Source organism: Entelurus aequoreus, linkage group LG07 (genome assembly GCF_033978785.1).
Source record: "Entelurus aequoreus isolate RoL-2023_Sb linkage group LG07, RoL_Eaeq_v1.1, whole genome shotgun sequence".
Lineage (NCBI taxonomy): Eukaryota > Metazoa > Chordata > Actinopteri > Syngnathiformes > Syngnathidae > Entelurus > Entelurus aequoreus.
Genome location: NC_084737.1, coordinates 55,463,285 through 55,482,296, shown reverse-complemented (window position 1 = coordinate 55,482,296; position 19,012 = coordinate 55,463,285). Strand labels below are relative to the sequence as shown.

The 19,012-nt window shown below is 39.4% G+C and overlaps 2 protein-coding genes across 3 annotated transcripts in view; one reads left to right on the top strand and one right to left on the bottom strand.

Annotated features, from left to right (window-relative positions):
• Positions 1–4,919: 4,919 nt before the first annotated feature.
• rtraf (RNA transcription, translation and transport factor) lies at positions 4,920–18,129 on the top strand. The gene is made up of 8 exons (XM_062054012.1): positions 4,920–5,074; positions 5,139–5,263; positions 8,622–8,721; positions 11,455–11,535; positions 11,605–11,693; positions 11,773–11,841; positions 17,672–17,720; positions 17,802–18,129. The coding sequence occupies exons 1-8, from the start codon at positions 5,014–5,016 to the stop codon at positions 17,954–17,956; spliced, it is 729 nt and encodes a 242-aa protein (XP_061909996.1). The 5' UTR covers positions 4,920–5,013; the 3' UTR covers positions 17,957–18,129.
• nid2a (nidogen 2a (osteonidogen)) overlaps positions 18,104–19,012 on the bottom strand; it is a 158,424-nt gene continuing 157,515 nt past the window's right edge. For both annotated transcript variants that reach the window (XM_062054011.1, XM_062054010.1), the window contains exon 61: positions 18,104–18,629. The gene's annotated coding sequence lies outside the window, so the exon portion shown is untranslated. The remainder of the gene's footprint in view (positions 18,630–19,012) is intronic.

Here is a 19,012-nt window from a genome sequence, read left to right as displayed (position 1 = left end):
GTCAGAGCTTGGTACGCATTGCCGGCAGTAAGTTGGACCCGTTTAAGTGAGGGTTGGACTCCGCCAGGGCTGCCCTTTGTTGCAGATTCTGTTCATAACTTTTATGGAAAGAATTTCTAGGCGTTTAGGTGATTCAGTTTGGTGGCTGCAGGATTAGGTCTCTGCTTTTTGCAGATGATGGGTTCCTGATGGCTTCATCTGGCCAGGATCTTCTGCTCTCACTGGATCGGTTCGCAGCCGAGTGCGAAGCGACTGCGAAGCGACTGCGAAGCGACTGCGAAGCGACTGGGGTGATTATCAGCACCTCCAAGTTTGAGTCCATGGTTCTCGCCCGGAAAAGGGTGCAAGCCATCTCCGGTTTGGGGACGAGATCTTGCCCCAAGTGGAGGAGTTCCAGTACCTCGGAGTCTTGTTCACGAGTGAGAGAAGAGTTAAATAATGATAAATGGGTTATACTTGTATAGCGCTTTTCTACCTTCAAGGTACTCAAAGCGCTTTGACAGTATTTCCACATTCACACACTGAGGGCGGGAGCTGCCATGCAAGGCGCTAACCAGCAGCCATCAGAGGCAAAGGGTGAAGTGTCTTGCCCAAGGACACAACGGACGTGACTAGGAAGGTAGAAGGTGGGAATTGAACCCCAGTAACCAGCAACACTCCGATTGCTGGCACAGCCACTCTATCAACTTCGCCACGCCGTCTCACGAGTTGATCGTGAGATCGACAGGCGGATCAGTGTGGCGTCTTCAGTAATGCAGACACTGTATCGATCTGTTGTGGTAAAGAAGGAGCTGAGCCGGAAGGCAAAGTTCTAAATTTACCGGTCAATCTATGTTCCCAGGCTGCCGAAATTAGTTTTCTCCGTCGGCTCGAGAGGAGCCAGATGAGGTGGTTCGGGCATCTGGTCAGGATGCCACCTAGACGCCTCCCTGGAGAGGTGTTTAGGGCACGTCCGACCAGTAGGAGGCCACGGGGAAGACCAGGGGCCGTACTTATCAAGCTTCTTAGAGTGCCATTTTACACTTAAGTCCTGAGAATTTGTGAAATTTAGTCCTACTCTCAAACTTAAGAATAAAAGCTTTTTATCAACGTTCTTAAGTCTAATAATCACTCCTACTCTCCACGATATTTAAGAGACCTTCAGAGGTGTCTTAAGTGGTTAGGAGTTGCCAGCAGGGGATGGCACTGAGGCGAGAGAGACGTGCTGCGAACGTTCAGGGAACGGAACAATGTTGGGTTTTTTTTTATGACGAGCAGCTGATCAAACGGTATCGTTTAGACAGAGCGGATATTATTTTTGTCACAGATTTAATACTTTTCGATTCCTTGTTGATTTCTGCATGTGTCTGCAGTGGGCTAGTATATATAGAGCCACCCACACCAGTTTCAAATTAGTTGCCTAATTAATGAATTGGAAAGAAAATGTTATGACAGTAGCGTATGTGTGTGGCCGTGAGGTGAGTGACGTCAGTGAGTGTGTGGGCGATAGAAGAGAGGGAGCGGTAGCGTGAGTGCCGGCGGGGACTAGTTTGTTTTGTATTATTTTGTAGTTTATTGTCAAAATATACACTCCCATTGTCCACTTCAATATTTCCAAGATATTTCTTTATTCTTAGACAACGGATTCCCTTCCGTTATTGGTCATTTCTATGGACACAGAAATGACGTCACCTAAAATTCCGTTTACGGCACATAGTAATGTCGTAATTCAGCTCTGAGTGTGACACTTAAGATTCAGTCCTACACTTCGCTGAAAGTGTGAGTAAGACGCTTGATAACTAACTTTTAAGTGCAGCTTTCAGCGAATAATTTATTTACTCTTAAGTCAACTCTTAGCAGACTTCTTAGGAGTAATTCTAAGAAGCTTGATAAGTACGGCCCCAGGTCTCCCGGCTGTCCTGGGAACGCCTCAGGATCCCTCGGGAGGAGCTGGACGAAGTGGCTGGGGAGAGGGAAGTCTGGGCGTCTCTGCTTAGGCTGCTGCCCCCGTGACCTGACCTCGGATAAGTGGAAGAAAATGGATGGATGGATGATATTTTAAATGATTAATATTAAAAAACTATCTATGAACCAACTTTAACATTAACTTACAGGTCTGATCACATTTTGTCGTTTTTGGACTCACTTTTTCTGCCATGTTATTCCTCCCCTTCAACATCCATTACAATCAATTATGCAAATGAGGCAACAACAACGTTTTAGGACAGAGTTGGGAACACTGATTGTAATGTATTTTCAAGCAACAATGCAAAAGACACATACATTATATATTATTTTTAGACAGTTATATAGCTGGGTTGCAATCACGTGTCCAAGAAGCACGTACGGGCACTTACAGGTTTCAGACGATGGTCTCGCGCCTCATTAGGCTACTGTTATTTACCTACATCAGTGCAGATTTGGGCATACAATACTTTGAAAGGTTTAGCGGCAAATATGTAAGCAATCATGAAATTATTTTTTTAACTGGAATGGAGTGGCACACATTATGATTAGTTGTTTTTTTTGGTAAGATTTTAAAACATTTATCATCACAAAGATGTTACTGCTCACTACAATCTCACTTAATTTGATACTCACTGTACTTAAAGAAGAAAAGATTGGAGGCATATCATGTATTTACATCTGGAGGGGTCTATAAATAAATAATTAATCAGTGAAAGACAAAGTTGGAGTCATTGTATCCCATTGGGTTGAGTTTTTTTCTTGCCCTGATGTGGGATCTGAGCCAAGGATGTCCTTGTGGCTTGTGCAGCCCTTTGAGACACTCGTGATTTAGGGCTATATAAGTAAACTTTGATTGATTGATTGACTTATTTGTGCATCGTTAAGTTCCACATTTGATTGACACGAGTGTAGTGCTGCTGTGATCGTGACGCTAATGAGAAAAATTATAAGTTTGTTTGAATTTGATTTCCTGCTACAAATATTAGCCTTATCTACAATTATTTTTCTGCAGTTGTTTTTAGGGTGTGAAGTTCATACGTTATCCCATTATGGTATAGATGTCCATGTTGTTCAGTAATGTTTGCTAGCGATATCATGATTCAGCATAGGCTGTTGAGCCTACGAAAGATTTAGTCATCTAGTTTATCAATACTATTAAGGATATTTTGTTGATGCTAACAAATATCACCAAAGACGCTATAATGTGGTCATTTGTGTCGAATAAAGCACTTGTCTTTTCTGCACAACAACAAGAACTAAGCTTTTAGTTTCTGTTATAAAAATCGAGAAAGAAAATACGTTGGATTGGAGCAACAATCACAATGTTTATTATTAGGACTTAACATGAATTGATTAACGTGGACCCCGACTTAAACAAGTTGAAAAACGTATTCGGGTGTTACCATTTAGTGGTCAATTATACGGAATATGTACTGTACTGTGCAATCTACTAATATAAGTTTCAATCAATCAATCACAACGTTAGTTTATTTGCACAACCAGGTCTTCATATTTAAATCTTTTATGGTTGCTATGCCTATAGGCATAGCAACCATAAAAGAACACAAACTAATATGATCTATTGTCCTTTCTTTACGTTTAGTTATGTTCTCAAACACTACTATTATAGAGAATAATCTCTTATTGCATCACCGAAAGTTTCTCAAACAAGGCAAATGTTCAAACAAACATTTTACAAAGTGATCGCTGCAGACACAAGTAAGGTCCGATTGTATTCCACAAGATGATGAAAGTGATACTTTTAAGAGCCATTTCCTCGACGCGCTTTCGTTTTTACCCTTGACTTTGTTAACTTTAAGAACAACTTATTTCGGGACTCTATGGAAGCTATTTCCTATCTCTATATTTCAACCACATTTTCTACTCAAACTTTACACTTTCTCTTACTTGTATTAATGCTTCGCTCAAGCTGCTTGACCATCATGCGAATTAAGCCGCGGCGAAGAAAAAAGGACGTGGCGTTTGATTGATTGATTGAAACTTTTAGTAGTATATTGCAAAGTACAGTACATATTCCGTACAATTGACCACTAAATGGTAACACCCGAATAAGTTTTTCAACTTGTTTAAGTCGGGGTCCACATAAATAAATTCATGGTACAAAATAAATATATACTGTCATCAAAATACAGTCATCCCACAAGTTAATCATCAGAGTATATACATTGAATTATTTACATTATGTACAATATTTACAAACCGGGGGATGGGATGAGGAGGGTTTAGTTGATATCAGCACTTCAGTCATCAAAAATTGCATCATCAGAGAAATGGACATTGAAACAGTGTAGGTCTGACTTGGTAGGATATGTACAGCGAGCAGAGAACACAGTGAGTTCAGAAAGCACAAGAACAAATATATACATTTGATTATTTACATTTGGTTATTTACAATCTGGGGAGGTGGGATGTGGAAGGGGGAGGGTGTTAGTCAAGGGTTGAGGTCATATGGCACCCAGCAACAGGGGCGCCGAAAAGGGGGGGGGGGGGGGGGGGGTAAAGGAGACGGATTCTAGGGGCCCATGATGGAGGGGGGCCCAGAGAGGCCCCTAATGATGATGAAATTATAATGTTGCCGCTGTGTTGGGGGCCCTGTAAAGATTATTTTCATGGGGCCCAAAATCCTTAGCGGCGCCCCTGCCCAGCAATATACTTTATTAGGAGCTAAAAGAGGGAATGCCTGCAGCAAATCAACAAATTGGCGGTTATTTGCCGGTGAAAACAAGGGAAATGTATTTTGTTAACCGCGAGAGGGACAAGTGGTAGAAATGAACGGTTGGAAATCAGCCGTGTCAGTTTGCGCATGCGTGTCACTGATGTAGGCTTGAAAAAAAGAATTTATGTAAAGACTTAATTTATTATCGTTCGGTAGATAGATAGATATACTATGGCGATGGTAAAGAGTGAAATTAAAAAACCTGAATCTACAAAAAAAAACCGTGTAGATTCTGCGCATGCGTTCTTCCCATACCTTGAGACCGGAAGTATTTCCTCGCAAACGTGCGGATGATTTCCTGTTGAAGGGAAGGAGATATCAACGCAGACATGTTTCGAAGAAAACTGACGGCATTAGATTATCACAACCCTGGTGAATTTGACTGCACAGGTAAGACATTTCTTTAAGCATCGTGTAGTTGAAGTGAACACATAGCACCTGTATACGTCCACAGATGAGAGCCAGTTCAGGAACTGCATCGTGTGGTTGGAGGACCAGAAGATCCGACATTACAAAATTGAAGACAGAGGAAATCTCAGAGACGTCCCCGGCTCGGACTGGCCAGCAGCTTACAACCAAGTGAGACTCAATTAATTACAACAATAACTACACTTTTGCATTCAAGGGTTTCTTTTGTCATTCCGATAAAACACATACAAAATTGGTTACAGGGGCCCCAGAATCAGCCAGCAAAAATAACTAGTACATATAAGTCTAATAGTTAAACAATACAAGAACAAACATGTCACATTTGGCAGCGATATGATGTGCAGTAGGGACAAGCGGTAGAAAATGGATGGATGATGTGCAGTAGAGTGCAAATGTACGAGATTCCTCAGCTGCTTCCATGTAGTCAATCACTGACGTCACATGTTTTGAAACTTACTAGTAGATTGCACAGTACAGTACAATTGACCACTAAATGGTAACACCCGAATACGTTTTTCAACGTGTTTAAGTCGGGGTCCACATTAATCAATTCATAGTAATTCTTGTTTACGAGCAGGGTTGCAAACATGTCAGGGGAGAATTTGGTGAACGAAACATTACGAAGCAGAATGTTTCTCTCCAAATAAACACGTGCCAAACGCCTCCATTTTGCTGTCATGTGACTTCATCACATTCACCTTGTCAACTTGTGTGACTCCTTCATGTGCCAAACTTGTAGTCCATTCCAGTCTTATGCAGGTCTACGATCTTGTCCTTGAGGTCAGCTCTTTGGTCTTTCCCATTGTGGTGTAGAAGTTTGTATCAAAACAGGTGCAAACTTGGTAGTGCACACAAAGGATTGTGTTCGGGTCTGTGGGACCCGTTTCCTTTTTTTATTAAAAGAAAAATGATACAATTAATACATTTTTCAAACTGAGACTCACTGACTGGTTCATTTTCTGTGAAGAACATATATCAGAAAACATATTTAATGACCACACACCATACACCCCCCCTACACATTTCTATTACATACAAGATGTCCGGGTCCACTGGACCCAGGGCTAATAGAAGTGTGGAAATGTATGTTCTGTGTACCACACACACACACACAGCAGGCCTAGACAGGAGGAGGACAGAGTGTAGGTACACAGAACATCAGAGGGTGAAATGTGCGAGAAAATGAGAGCAGACAGTGTTGACAAGCAATGCTGCAACCTTGTGTGGGAACCGCAGGTGCAGAAACACAAAAGAAGAATCCCTGTGGGATGCAGAAACTGGCAGAGAAATTTTCCGTGCAACGTTCATATTGTTGTTACTCAGCCAGCGTTTGTGGGTCTGATGGACCCGTTGCATTTTGTGGCTTTTAATGCCTCACAATCAAACACTTTTGTGTTAAAATACTGAACAGATGTTTATTGGGATAAGAGTCCATCAGACCCACAAACGCTGGCTGAGTAACAACAATATCAACATTACACAAGGGTTAAGTGAGTAAAATAAGGAGCGCTCGGCCTGGGCCGATAACAAATTTTGCTCAACAATATATTGACCTACAAAGATCGCCGATAATCGATATTGTCATTATTTTTTTGAGACCAAATTAACTGCTGATGTAATGATATTGCGTGTATATCCTTTTCAAATGCAATGAACTTGTATTTATAGTATATTTTAATATTGTAATTGGAATGTAAACGTTTACATTTTCAAGTTAAAATATGTTGAGTGGGTGGGGGGGCTCTCAGATATACACAAGCAAAACAATTAATAAAATGGCTAAATGAGGTATTGACAAGCAAAATTGCTGTTCAATATTGGACATGTAGGCAGAGGGAGAGTTGAACATTACTTAACTGACAATCAAGTTAGGACCTTTTTAAACAAAAGTGCAGAGTGACAATATAAAGACTACACTATAAGCATTTAATAACAGGTCATATGCAAAAACAAAACAAAACTAAAGTCTGGCGGATTCCGAAGGAGGAACAACATGACAAATGTCTGTCAAATGTTTGCAGCACTTTTAGAAATGCTACAGTGTTTCCCACACATTCATTTATTTGTGGCGGCCCGCCACGAAAGAATAACATCCGCCACAAATACAATTAAAAAAATAATAATTATTATTTTTTTGTACTGTCCAGCTTCTCAGGCAAATCATATAGTTGATGTAGATGCCCATATAGGCTGTTCAGATTTACTTTACAAAAGAGAAGTGTAGGATACTTCTCTTGTTGCCTTATTTGTATTTGACCACTACTGTTTTCTGTTTATTTATAATAATAAATGATAAATGGGTTATACTTGTATAGCGCTTTTCTACCTTCAAGGTACTCAGAGCGCTTTAACAGTATTTCCACATTCACCCATTCACACACACATTCACACACTGATGGAGGGAGCTGCCATGCAAGGCGCTACCAGCACCCATCAGGAGTAAGGGTGAAGTGTCTTGCCCAAGGACCCAACGGACGTGACTAGGATGGTAGAAGGTGGGGATTGAACCCCAGTAACCTACCAACTTCGCCACGCCGTCCCCGTTACTGACTGTGGCAGGACACCTCTGCCTCTGTTTCACTTTATGTTGCTGGTAAATAATATGGTTGTAGTAGTAGGCTAAAGTTAAATTATTTAGTATGCACTAATTAAAGGGGCAGAGCTTTAAGAGACATTTTAGCTTTTATATTTTATAAGATATATTTTTTGTAAGAACCACAATTAATAAATATATTTCAGTGAATAACTTATTGTTCAAATCTGTATATAAATATGTACATAAAGTGTTGTAATTATATTGTAAAATGGATGGATATATGGATGGATGGACGTTTAAAAGAAAACTGTTATTATTAATTAGTAAGTATACATTTTTTTAGCCTTTTTAGAGAAAATCATACCATTGTTGTAAATTATGCAAATTACTCGATGATGTCATGGTGACCACGCCCATAGTCACGCCCCCACCGCCACAGGTATCTTGGCAGTTTATGGGAAACACTGCTAGTTTTCAAAATAATTAAATGGCAGCATATCTTTGGCGATGTATTTAACCACACTTTCTGTGAGCGCATACAATTTTGCGTTGTTTTATTCACACTCACCTTGTACACCGAATGCCTCAGTGAGCGTGGACTGTTGGGTGGTTGTGTTTCAAGTGGGCGTGCAGGTTTGTCGTTTTCGAGCACATTCGGCAAACTACCACCTCCTCTGTGTTGATACGCTCATCTTGATCCAAAGATTTGAACTGGAATATTCCCACACTTGTGCGGTGGCATTTGGTTTTGTGATCATCTTGTCCATGTTCGTTATTACATGCGGGGACTGGGTACCCAATTTAGCTACATTAAAAACTAAATTAAATACCCTTCAATTATTGGACTTTTAGGATAGTTTTAATGAGTTTTTGTATAGAGCTTTAAATGATAGTATTTTGCAACAAATGTCAGTTTGACTGAACAGTTAGCGTTAAATATTATATTTATTGCGACTGTGTACTTGTGTGCAGTACCTGCAGGACTTGAACTGTCCTTTTGGAGCGTCTGAGAGAGCAGAGGCTGTGGACTGGCTGCTGGGCCTGGCTGTTCGATATGAATATGGAGACAATGGTAAGACAAGCCGTAGTAAATGGATAGGTAAGACAAAGCAGAGGCATCATAATAAATTTTTCTGCAGGAAGTACATACTGTATATAGGAGTACAATAAAGACCAGTAGATGGCGCCATAGCACAAGGAATTATTTTTCACTTCTACACTCCTAAGCCCTTGTCAAAATAAAAACAATTCCAGTGCATGTAAAGGTCTACAACTAACGACCATTTTGATAGTTGACTAGTCATTGACTATCTTAAAAATTAACCTACTAAGCGGATTATGAAGCATATACCAATTAATTGCCTCTAATTAGGTCAATGGGTCTAAAATTCAGATTACGACATTTTTAGGCTCGTACTAACAATGATAAATATTTCGTTTTGAAATATTTATACGCTAACTATGCTGCTCATTAGTCTGTAACAAAAATTACTCCATTCGAATTGTGTCCATTTAAGAAGCAAGCACAGGTAAATTGCTGATAAAAAGTTTTTTTTATAAGGCAAAAAATACAAAACGACACCACAGCTATCTAGCTTCCTCAAAAAGGAAATGTATTTTGTGATGACAATGTGTTAAGATCAATAGATCAAAACTATGACACCTGTGAAGTGAAAAACATTTCAGGTGACTACCTGTTGAAGCTCATTTAGAGAATACCAAGAGTGTGCAAAGCAGTAATCAGAGCAAAGGGTGGCTATTTTGAAGACACTAGAATATAAAACATGTTTTCAGTTATTTCACCTTTTTTTGTTCATTCTTAGGTTTGATGCCTTCAGTGACAATCTACAATGTAAATAGTCATGAAAATAAAGAAAACGCATTGAATGAGAAGGTGTCCACACTTTTGGCCTGTACTGTATACATGTAGACAAAGTTTAGTTGGCAGACCTCGATTAAAAAAATAGTTGTATATATTTTTCACACAAGTCTGTCTCTGTTGCTAGCTAGCTAGCTAACAAGCTAACTATCCTACGGAGGAAAGTCGCAAATCACATCTTCCAGATATCCAACATGCCTCCACTTTAAATATTTCCTTATCACAGACGTACTGCCGTGAAAAGCAAGTTATTTGTGTCTTTGACAAGTTTGGTTTACTCTCATTGGCCATAGCCATTTCGCTTTTCCTGTTGCTCGGCAGTCACCAGTCGCGCTGACACGTGCATGTTCGCTTCTGTCCGGAAAAACAAGCGCAATGACGTCGCCAATCATTATTATAAAATTACATTTGTTGGCAACACATTTCTTCATAATTTTTGTCGACAATTGATGCTTTTTAATTGGAAAGTGAGGCGCCTCCCTGAGGCGCACAGAGGTTGAGGCAACAGCGTCCTTTCAGATTTGAATGCGTCTGGAATGCAGGACGCGTACCTAAAACATCACTGCTCATATAAGTATGTTGGCACACATTGATGTCGATCTGACACCACTTATTTAAAAAAGAAAACATTTTTGAAAAATTACCTGACCTCCAATTACCGTATTTTCCGCACTATAAGGCGCACCGGATTATAAGGTGCACCTTCAATAAATGGCATATTTCTAAACTTCGTTCATATATAAGGCGCACCGGATTATAAGGCGCACCTATGCATCCATTAGATGGAGCTGCGCTAAAGGGAATGTCTACAAAACAGTCAGATAGGTCAGTCAAACTTTATTAATAGATTACAAACCAGCGTTCTGACAACTCTGTTCACTCCCAAAATGAATAAACAGCTGTTTTATTATTTTCCCAGAGGTAAAGTCAGTGACGTGGTGTGTTGTTTATCTTTTAACAACAGCAAGGTATAACATGTAGTGCAACATTTATATCACATAGTGATTCAATAAACACGTAAAAAACAGTGATACTGTTACGGTAAATCAAACGTTAGTGCAATCACAATATAGTAACACTCGAAATAGTGCAAAGCAATAACAATATATCTATAACTCAACGTTGCTCAAACGTTAATGTCACACAACACAACACAAAAAATAAACATGTAAAGCTCACTTTATGAAGTTATTCCTCATCCACGAATCCCTCGAATTCTACTTCTTCAGTGTCCGAATTAAACAGTTGGGCGGATACGGCATCCAACATGCCCGGCTCCGTCTCGTCAAAGTCGTCATTAATCGAGTCAGTGTCGCTGCTGCTCTATTCCCGTGTTCTACTGCTTGACTGATCGTCTTAAGTTTAAACTCTGCGTCGTAAGCGTGTCTCTTAATAGGAGCCATTTTGGGGTCTTTACATAGACAAACAAATGGAAATCAAAACGGCACGCCTCGCGCAGTCATATATCCCAGCATGCACCGCACGCTTCTTCTTCTACGGGGGCGGCTGCTTACCGTAGAAGAAGAACTTCTTCTACGGGGGAAAATTAAGTTGGCGACTGCTTACCGTAGTTGCGAGACCTAAACTTTATGAAAATGAAGTTTAGGTTTGTTGTGGCTCAATATTGGTCCATATATAAGGTTCACCAGATTATAAGGCACACTGTCAGCTTTTGACAAAATTGGAGATTTTTGGGTGCCCCTTATAGTGCAGAAAATATGGTACATGTACTGTAAATGATACTTTGGCATCGTTTAGAACAAGTGTCTGACATTGTATCAACATTTGTAGGTCAAAAAAGAGGTAACGTCTCCTAGCCTCATTAACATTTCCTCAACACGGCTATAAATGGAAGTGCAGCCACCAAACCAAGTTTAGGTGTATATTTTTTGAGCAATGACAATAAATCACCTCCTCTCCTCCTAGTGAACAAGTACAAAAACTGTCCACCACTGGAAGCCTCCGCCAATGTCAGAGCGACGTCAGACCCTCTTGTCAACCTGGACAGTACGCATCACAAATCAGGAAAGTCCTTTTGTCTTTCTTCCACACCAATCATGTGTTTGCGTTATTCAGCTGACTCGCCAGATTTTAAAGCCGGCGTCATGGCCCTGGCCAACATTCTTAAGATACAGCGACATGACGACTACCTGGTGATGCTCAAAGTTAGTGCTTGCAGCTATGTACCTGATTTAATGCCGCACACGACTTTATCTTTAATGGAGTTTTCACCTTACCTGCAAGGCCGTTCGCATCCTCATCCAGGAGAGACTTTCCCCAGAAGCCATCGCTAAAGCCAGCCAGAGCAAAGAGGTAAACAAACATATTGCAGCCTTTTTTCATCTTGCCTTCTCAGGAATGAACAGTTGTTAGAATTTGTGTTCTTGTTAGTCAGGTTCTGCACCTTTTTTGTCTCCATTTTACAATTGTATTATTATTAGAGCTGTCAGAATTATCATGTTAAAGCGGCTTAGTCCATCATCATGTTTAATTTATTGCAACCTGGGTAACTGCGTATCAGATCAGAGTAATGTATTTGCGAGGTCTTAAAAAGCCTTAAAGGGGAACTGCACTTTATGGAATTTCGCCTATTATTCACAATCCTTATGAGAGACTAGAACATGTCTTTTTAGGTTTTTTTTAATGCATTCTAACTCCTAAATCAAATTTTGCTTACAATCGAGCCAATGGGAGCCATGACATCATTGCGTGTATTGCATCTATGCCAACCATAAAACCCAACAAATAACTATCCAAAACGCGCTAACAATACTGCATTACATTTGAATATTGAGTATTAACCAAGTATTAGCGATATTTTTATTATAAGCACTAATGTTAAGGACCTATTTTAAGTGGCACATTGATCAGAGAGAGACAACTTCATTATGACGCTCTATTGACATAAGTCGGTGAGCTGCTTTTTCGCCTTGGAACTTGTGAAAGTTAATTCTGGAATATAAATCATGCCTCTCACCTAGACAGTAAAATTATGTGGACATTAACTGAGAAGTTACGTGGGGCAAAAACGTATTTAGTCAGCCACTGATTGTGCAAGTTCTCCCACTTAAAATGATGACAGAGGTCTGTAATTTTTATCATAGGTACACTTCAACTGTGAGAGACAGAATAGGAAAAAATCCAGGAATTCACATTGTTGGAATTTTAAAGAATTTATTTGTAAATTATGGTGGAAAATAAGTATTTGGTCACTTCAAACAAGGAAGATCTCTGGCTCTCAAAGACCTGTAACTTCTTCTTTAAGAAGCTCTTCTGTCCTCCACTCGTTACCTGTATTAATGGAACCTGTTTGAACTCGTTATCTGTATAAAAGACACCTGTCCACAGCCTCAAACAGTCAGACTCCAAACTCCACTATGGCCAAGACCAAAGAGCTGTCGAAGGACACCAGGAAAAGAATTGTAGACCTGCACCAGACTGAAGAGTGAATCTACAATAGGCAAGCAGCTTGGTGTGAAAAAATCAACTGTGAGAGCAATTAGCAGAAAATGGAAGACATACAAGACCACTGATAATCTCCCTCGATCTGGGGCTCCACGCAAGATCTCATCCCGTGGGGTCAAAATGATCATGAGAACGGTGAGCAAAAAACCCAGAATCACACGGGGGGACCTAGTGAATGACCTGCAGAGAGCTGGGACCAAAGTAACAAAGGTTACCATCAGTAACACACTACGCCGACAGGGAATCAAATCCTGCAGGGCCAGACGTGTCCCCCTGCTTAAGCCAGTGCATGTCCAGGCCCGTCTGAAGTTTGCCAGAGAGCACATGGATGATACAGCAGAGGATTGGGAGAATGTCATGTGGTCAGATGGAACCAAAATAGAACTTTTTGGTATAAACTCAACTCGTCGTGTTTGGAGGAAGAAGAATACTGAGTTGCATCCCAAGAACACCATACCTACTGTTAAGCATGGGGGTGGAAACATCATGCTTTTGGACTGTTTTTCTGCTAAGGGGACAGGACGACTGATCCGTGTTAAGGAAAGAATGAATGGGGCCATGTATCGTGAGATTTTGAGCCAAAACCTCTTTCCATCAGTGAGAGCTTTGAAGATGAAACGTGGCTGGGTCTTCCAGCATGACAATGATCCCAAACACACCGCCCGGGCAACAAAGGAGTGGCTCCGTAAGAAGCATTTGAAAGTCCTGGAGTGGCCTAGCCAGTCTCCAGACCTCAACCCCATAGAAATTCTGTGGAGGGAGTTGAAAGTCTGTGTTGCTCGGCGACAGCCCCAAAACATCACTGCTCTCGAGAAGATCTGCATGGAGGAATGGGCCAAATTACCAGCTACTGTGTGTGCAAACCTGGTAAAGACCTATAGTAATCGTTTGACCTCTGTTATTGCCAACAAAGGTTATATTACAAAGTATTGAGTTGAATTTTTGTTATTGACCAAATACTTATTTTCCACCATAATTTACAAATCAATTCTTTAAAAATCCTACAATGTGAATTCCTGGATTTTTTTCCCACATTCTGTCTCTCCCAGTTGAAGTGTACCTATGATGAAAATTACAGACCTCTGTCATCATTTTAAGTGGGAGAACTTGCACGATTGGTGGCTGACTAAATACTTTTTTGCCCCACTGTAAGTTTGACAGCCAACTTAGACACAGAAATGGCAAAAAAACCCAAAAAAGGCGCTGTGTTCCACCCCCCCTTGTTCATCGCGGTATTATGAGTCATTCATCTGAACGAGGATATATAAACATCCTGTGAGTCGGCATCCCAGTTACAGCAGACAGTAAGTGTTGTTTTATTATGTTTGTTGGCTCTCATGAAGTCTGCAGCGAGTAATAATCAGTGATGTTGTTGAAGCAAAACGTGTCTGGGGGCGTGGGGGGCTAGCTAACACGATCATGATTGATTAAGCGTTTTGATGTATTTTTAAGGACACAAGTAGAATAGACAGAAATATAAGTAACTGTTGGAAATAGAAAACATTAATTCATTGTTAGTATAGGATGTTTGAAGTATGGCTGTCAAAAATAACAAGTTAACTTATGTGATCAATCACTAAAATTATATTTATAGTCATGTATAAATGTAGATTAATCATGCAATTTAGTTTGAGCACACACGCTGCTTTACCTTGACCCCGATTGGTTACCTAAAAATGGCGTGGGTTGTGACACGGTCAGTGATCAATCAGGTGAGCGCATACGTCCGTGCAAAGATGAGTTCGGAGACTCCACGGCAAATTTAGGTGAAACTGTTGACAAGGTTTAAGCAAATAAATGATGTGCATTCAAGTAAAACATTTAAAAATGTTTGCTTTTGTACATTCTGACAATAACATTGCATTAGTGTCAAAACATTGAGCTATTTAATGTTAGTAATTTACTGTAATTAATCACAATTAATTTGAAAAATTTGTTATTTATCTAGTTTAGGGGTAATTAGTAACATTGCAGCTACAGGCAACTTCCTGTCAGCCTAATGATAAATTGGTGGCTGGGTCTGCTCCCCGCTCTCCTTGTGCTGAAAATGTGACTTGTTGCCTGCATGCTGTCACTCGCCCAGAGGCATGGAGAAAGCTATTATGTCTTCTTGCTAAGGAATATGACAAAAATAGTTATGCTCAGTGACTTTGGATGAGTAACTTTAATGTCATTACTACCGTATTTTTCGGAGTATAAGCCGCACCGGCCGAAAATGCATAATAAAGAAGGAAAAAAACATATAAGTCGCACTTTTTGGGGGAAATGTATTTGATAAAACCCAACACCAAGAATAGGCATTTGAAAGGCAATTTAAAATAAATAAAGAATAGTGAACAACAGGCTGAATAAGTGTACGTTATATGACGCATAAATAACCAACTGAGAACGTGCCTGGTATGTTAACGTAACATATTATGGTAAGGGTCATTTAAATAACTATAACATATAGAACATGCTATACGTTTACCAAACAATCTGTCACTCCTAATCGCTAAATCCCATGAAATCTTATACGTCTAGTCTCTTACGTGAATGAGCTAAATAATAATATTTGATATTTTACGGTAATGTGTTTATAATTTCACACAAGTCGCTCCTGAGTATAAGTCGCACCCCCGGCCAAACTATTAAAAAAAAACTGCGATTTATAGTCCGAAAAATACGGTACTTTGAAAATAATAACGCATTAGATTACTCGTCACTAAAAAGCAAAATCATATTAGATTATTTACATCGCTGTGTTTCCATTGCAGTTTTTTTGTGACTTGTAGGTGTTTCCAATAAAGGGTGTTTTGTGTCATGAGCCGTAATTCTCGTAAAATCTCGTCCCCTGAGACTTCACTTTGACAAAGATAGACGCTTTGCGATTCCATGGTTTTGGAGCTGTGATTACAATTGCAGCCACTGCATAGAGACCCGAAAGAAGTGGTTCATGAAGTCAGGAGAAAAAAGTAAAGTGGGTCGAAAGAAATAGCTCTTAAAAATATCCCTTTCATCAGCTTGTGGAATACAATCAGACCATGCTTGTCTGCTGTGATCAAAATGTTTATTTAAACATTTGTTTTAGAAACTTGTAATCGAGTTTCTCTGCTATAATAGTAGTGTTTGAGAGCAGAACTAAACGTAAAGAAAGCATTAGTATGTGTTCTTTTATGGTTGCTATGCCTAAATATAACTACAAATACCTGGTTGTGCAAATAAACTAACGTCATGTTAGTGTAAATCCTAATAATAAATATTGTGATTGTTGGTCCAATCCACGGTGTATTAATTTTTCATGTTCCAACAGAAACTAAAAGCTTAGTTCTTGTGCAGGAAAGACAAGTGCTTTATTCGACACGGATGACAACATTATAGCGTCTTTGGTGATATTTGTTAACATCAATAACAGCCTAAATAGTATTAATAAACTAGATAGATACATCTCTCGTAGGCTCAACAGCATATACTGAATCTTGATATCAGAATCAAACATTACTGAACAAACGGACATCCACAGCTAAATAATGAGACAAAATATAAAAACTGCAGACACAAATTGTAGATGGGACTAATATTTGTATCAACTTCAAACAAATGTATAATTTTTTCTCATTAGCATCACGATCACAGCAACACGGCACTCGTTATGTCAGTCAAATGTGGTACTTAGCAATGCACAAACAAGTCCAACTTTGTCTTTCACAGATAATTATTCACTTATAGACCGCTCAGATGTAAAGACATGATGTGTCTCCAATCTTTTCTTCTCTTAATACCGTTAATGTCAAAGAAAGTGAAGTCGAGGCAAGCAGTAAAGTCTTGGTGATGACAAACGGTTTAAATCTTTCAAAAAATAAATTTCTTAAGAGTGTAAAAATCCACTTCATCCTATTTTAAATATTTTTTAATGATTGCTTATATACAGTATTTGCCACTAAACCTTTCAAAATAACCCCAAATCTGCACTACTGCAGGTGTGAGTTAATGGGGATCTAGACCATTGCCTGAAACACAGAGATGCCTCTAGGTCACGTGATCACAACCCAGCAATTGGTGTAAAACAATCAATTAATTAATGAGCAGATGTTTGGTTGCAGAGGGATATAGAGGGAGGTAAGCCAACAGTGCCACCTAGTGCCCAAGTGATGCAAAGACTAACATTATGGCTTTGAAACTCCAACACAGACTCAACGTTTTATTCTGGATGATCAATGATCATCTTTATTGGGTGCATGAAAACATGGTTTTTGTTATGTACACATTATCTGTTGTGTACATGGCACACAAACCTCACCTGAATCATTATATTAACTATTGGACTAATATCTATCTTCTTTATTCATCACACATTTTACACTAAAATATACATTTTTTTTCTACTTGGATTTTAGTTTTCTGTTTGATTTTAAGCCCAGTTATTAACATACTATGTAAAAAAAAAAAAGTTTTTATTACAGTCACACATCAAGTTGTACTGGAGAAAAAAAGAAACCAAAGCAAAAAAAGTGCTTTTTTAAAGTGCACGTGTACCTAAAATCTATCAAACCGTGACATTAAGCAAAGTATGTAACAAACCGTGATGATGCACTCCCATGTTGAATTACATGCGACACATCACAAGGTCTTGAAAGTGGGTAATGTGTATAAATAAGTCCATATGATAAATGATGTAAGTGAATGTGTTTCTGTTCAGGGAGTCCCGGTGGCTTTAGACAAACACATCTTGGGTTTTGATACAGGAGGTGAGTTTTTGCCATGTTTTCCAAAAACAAGTAGTTCTTGTGTGCATAGAAACAAAAACGTGATTCATGATCTCCTCACAGACTCCACATTGAATGAAGCGGCTCAGATCTTGCGTCTGCTGCACATCGAGGAGCTGCGGGAACTTCAGACAAAAATCAACGAAGCTATCGTCGCGGTCCAGGCCGTCATCGCTGACCCAAAAACGGACCACAGGCTGGGCAAAGTTGGCAGATGAAGCCCACGAGAAGGTTGTGGTGGACTGAAGTCATTTTCTTGCGTATGTGCAACACCAACGTTTTCACTCACAAAATGAAGCTCTTGACAAATATCCGAATGCTGCTCAGTTGTTTGGTACTTGTAGTGAAATTGAAAATAAAACGAGTCAAGTAGCAAATCACATTTTATTGTTATAAATATCACATCTTGTTATAATGAGATAAGCTTTGTGGTACATAGAAAAGAACATGTTAACGACCTGCTGTAATCTTGACAGCTTTAGTAATCTGATTACATTCCTCAGTTTGGATCGGTGCTTCTTGTCTTCACGTGAGGCTAAATGGCATACTTGTCTAGCCTGTAATAACATTTTAAATGTGATAATTACTAGTTTAAACTATTTCTTCACAACACAAATGTGAACTATTTTATTGTTTGGCTTTGAAGGCTAAAACAACAAACTGCAGAGAAAAAATACAGTAGAAAGATTGTTAAATTGAGGTATAAAACAAATGTACAGAACTTTTAATGTGGGGTTATATCTTGATGTTTCACAAGAATCCATGTTGTTCCTTCTGGAGCTTTCTTTTCCTCCGAGGACCACCCGAGGTTCCTCATGTCCACCACTCGGAACGGTCCCAGAATTTTAGCACCAAAGGACCGCACGGCTGCTACTCTGCTGTTAGCCCTTCCTGTAACACGCATCACACTTTCAGGACCACATGCATCAACACTTGGACCAGGCTGATGCACCTAAAGCAGAGGTGTCCAAACATTTTCCAGCGAGGGCCACATAGAGAAAAATTGAAGGTTGCGAGAGCCACTTTTATACATTTTTGTATATGAAAAATACTCAAACTAAAACAATGTAGGTGAACATATGCTAACATTTGAAAAAAACTTCTACATCTTAGCTTTGTGTTATAGATAACAAAGCAATAAAATAATTCATGATTATTATAATAAAGATTTCATTTGTATTTATGTTAACTGCTCTAAAGTAAGCTTGTATTTACTATTGCTATTAAATCGTCAACTGAAATGCTTTTGAGAGCTTTAGTACACTCAAAAACAT

Bases quoted from the DNA above. Each gene is read 5' to 3' on its own strand.
- rtraf (XM_062054012.1), top strand. From the start codon at position 5,014: ATGTTTCGAAGAAAACTGACGGCATTAGATTATCACAACCCTGGTGAA. The intron at 11,842-17,671 runs GTAAACAAACAT...GTTTCTGTTCAG, and splicing joins AAGCCAGCCAGAGCAAAGAG to GGAGTCCCGGTGGCTTTAGA. The intron at 17,721-17,801 runs GTGAGTTTTTGC...ATCTCCTCACAG, and splicing joins CTTGGGTTTTGATACAGGAG to ACTCCACATTGAATGAAGCG.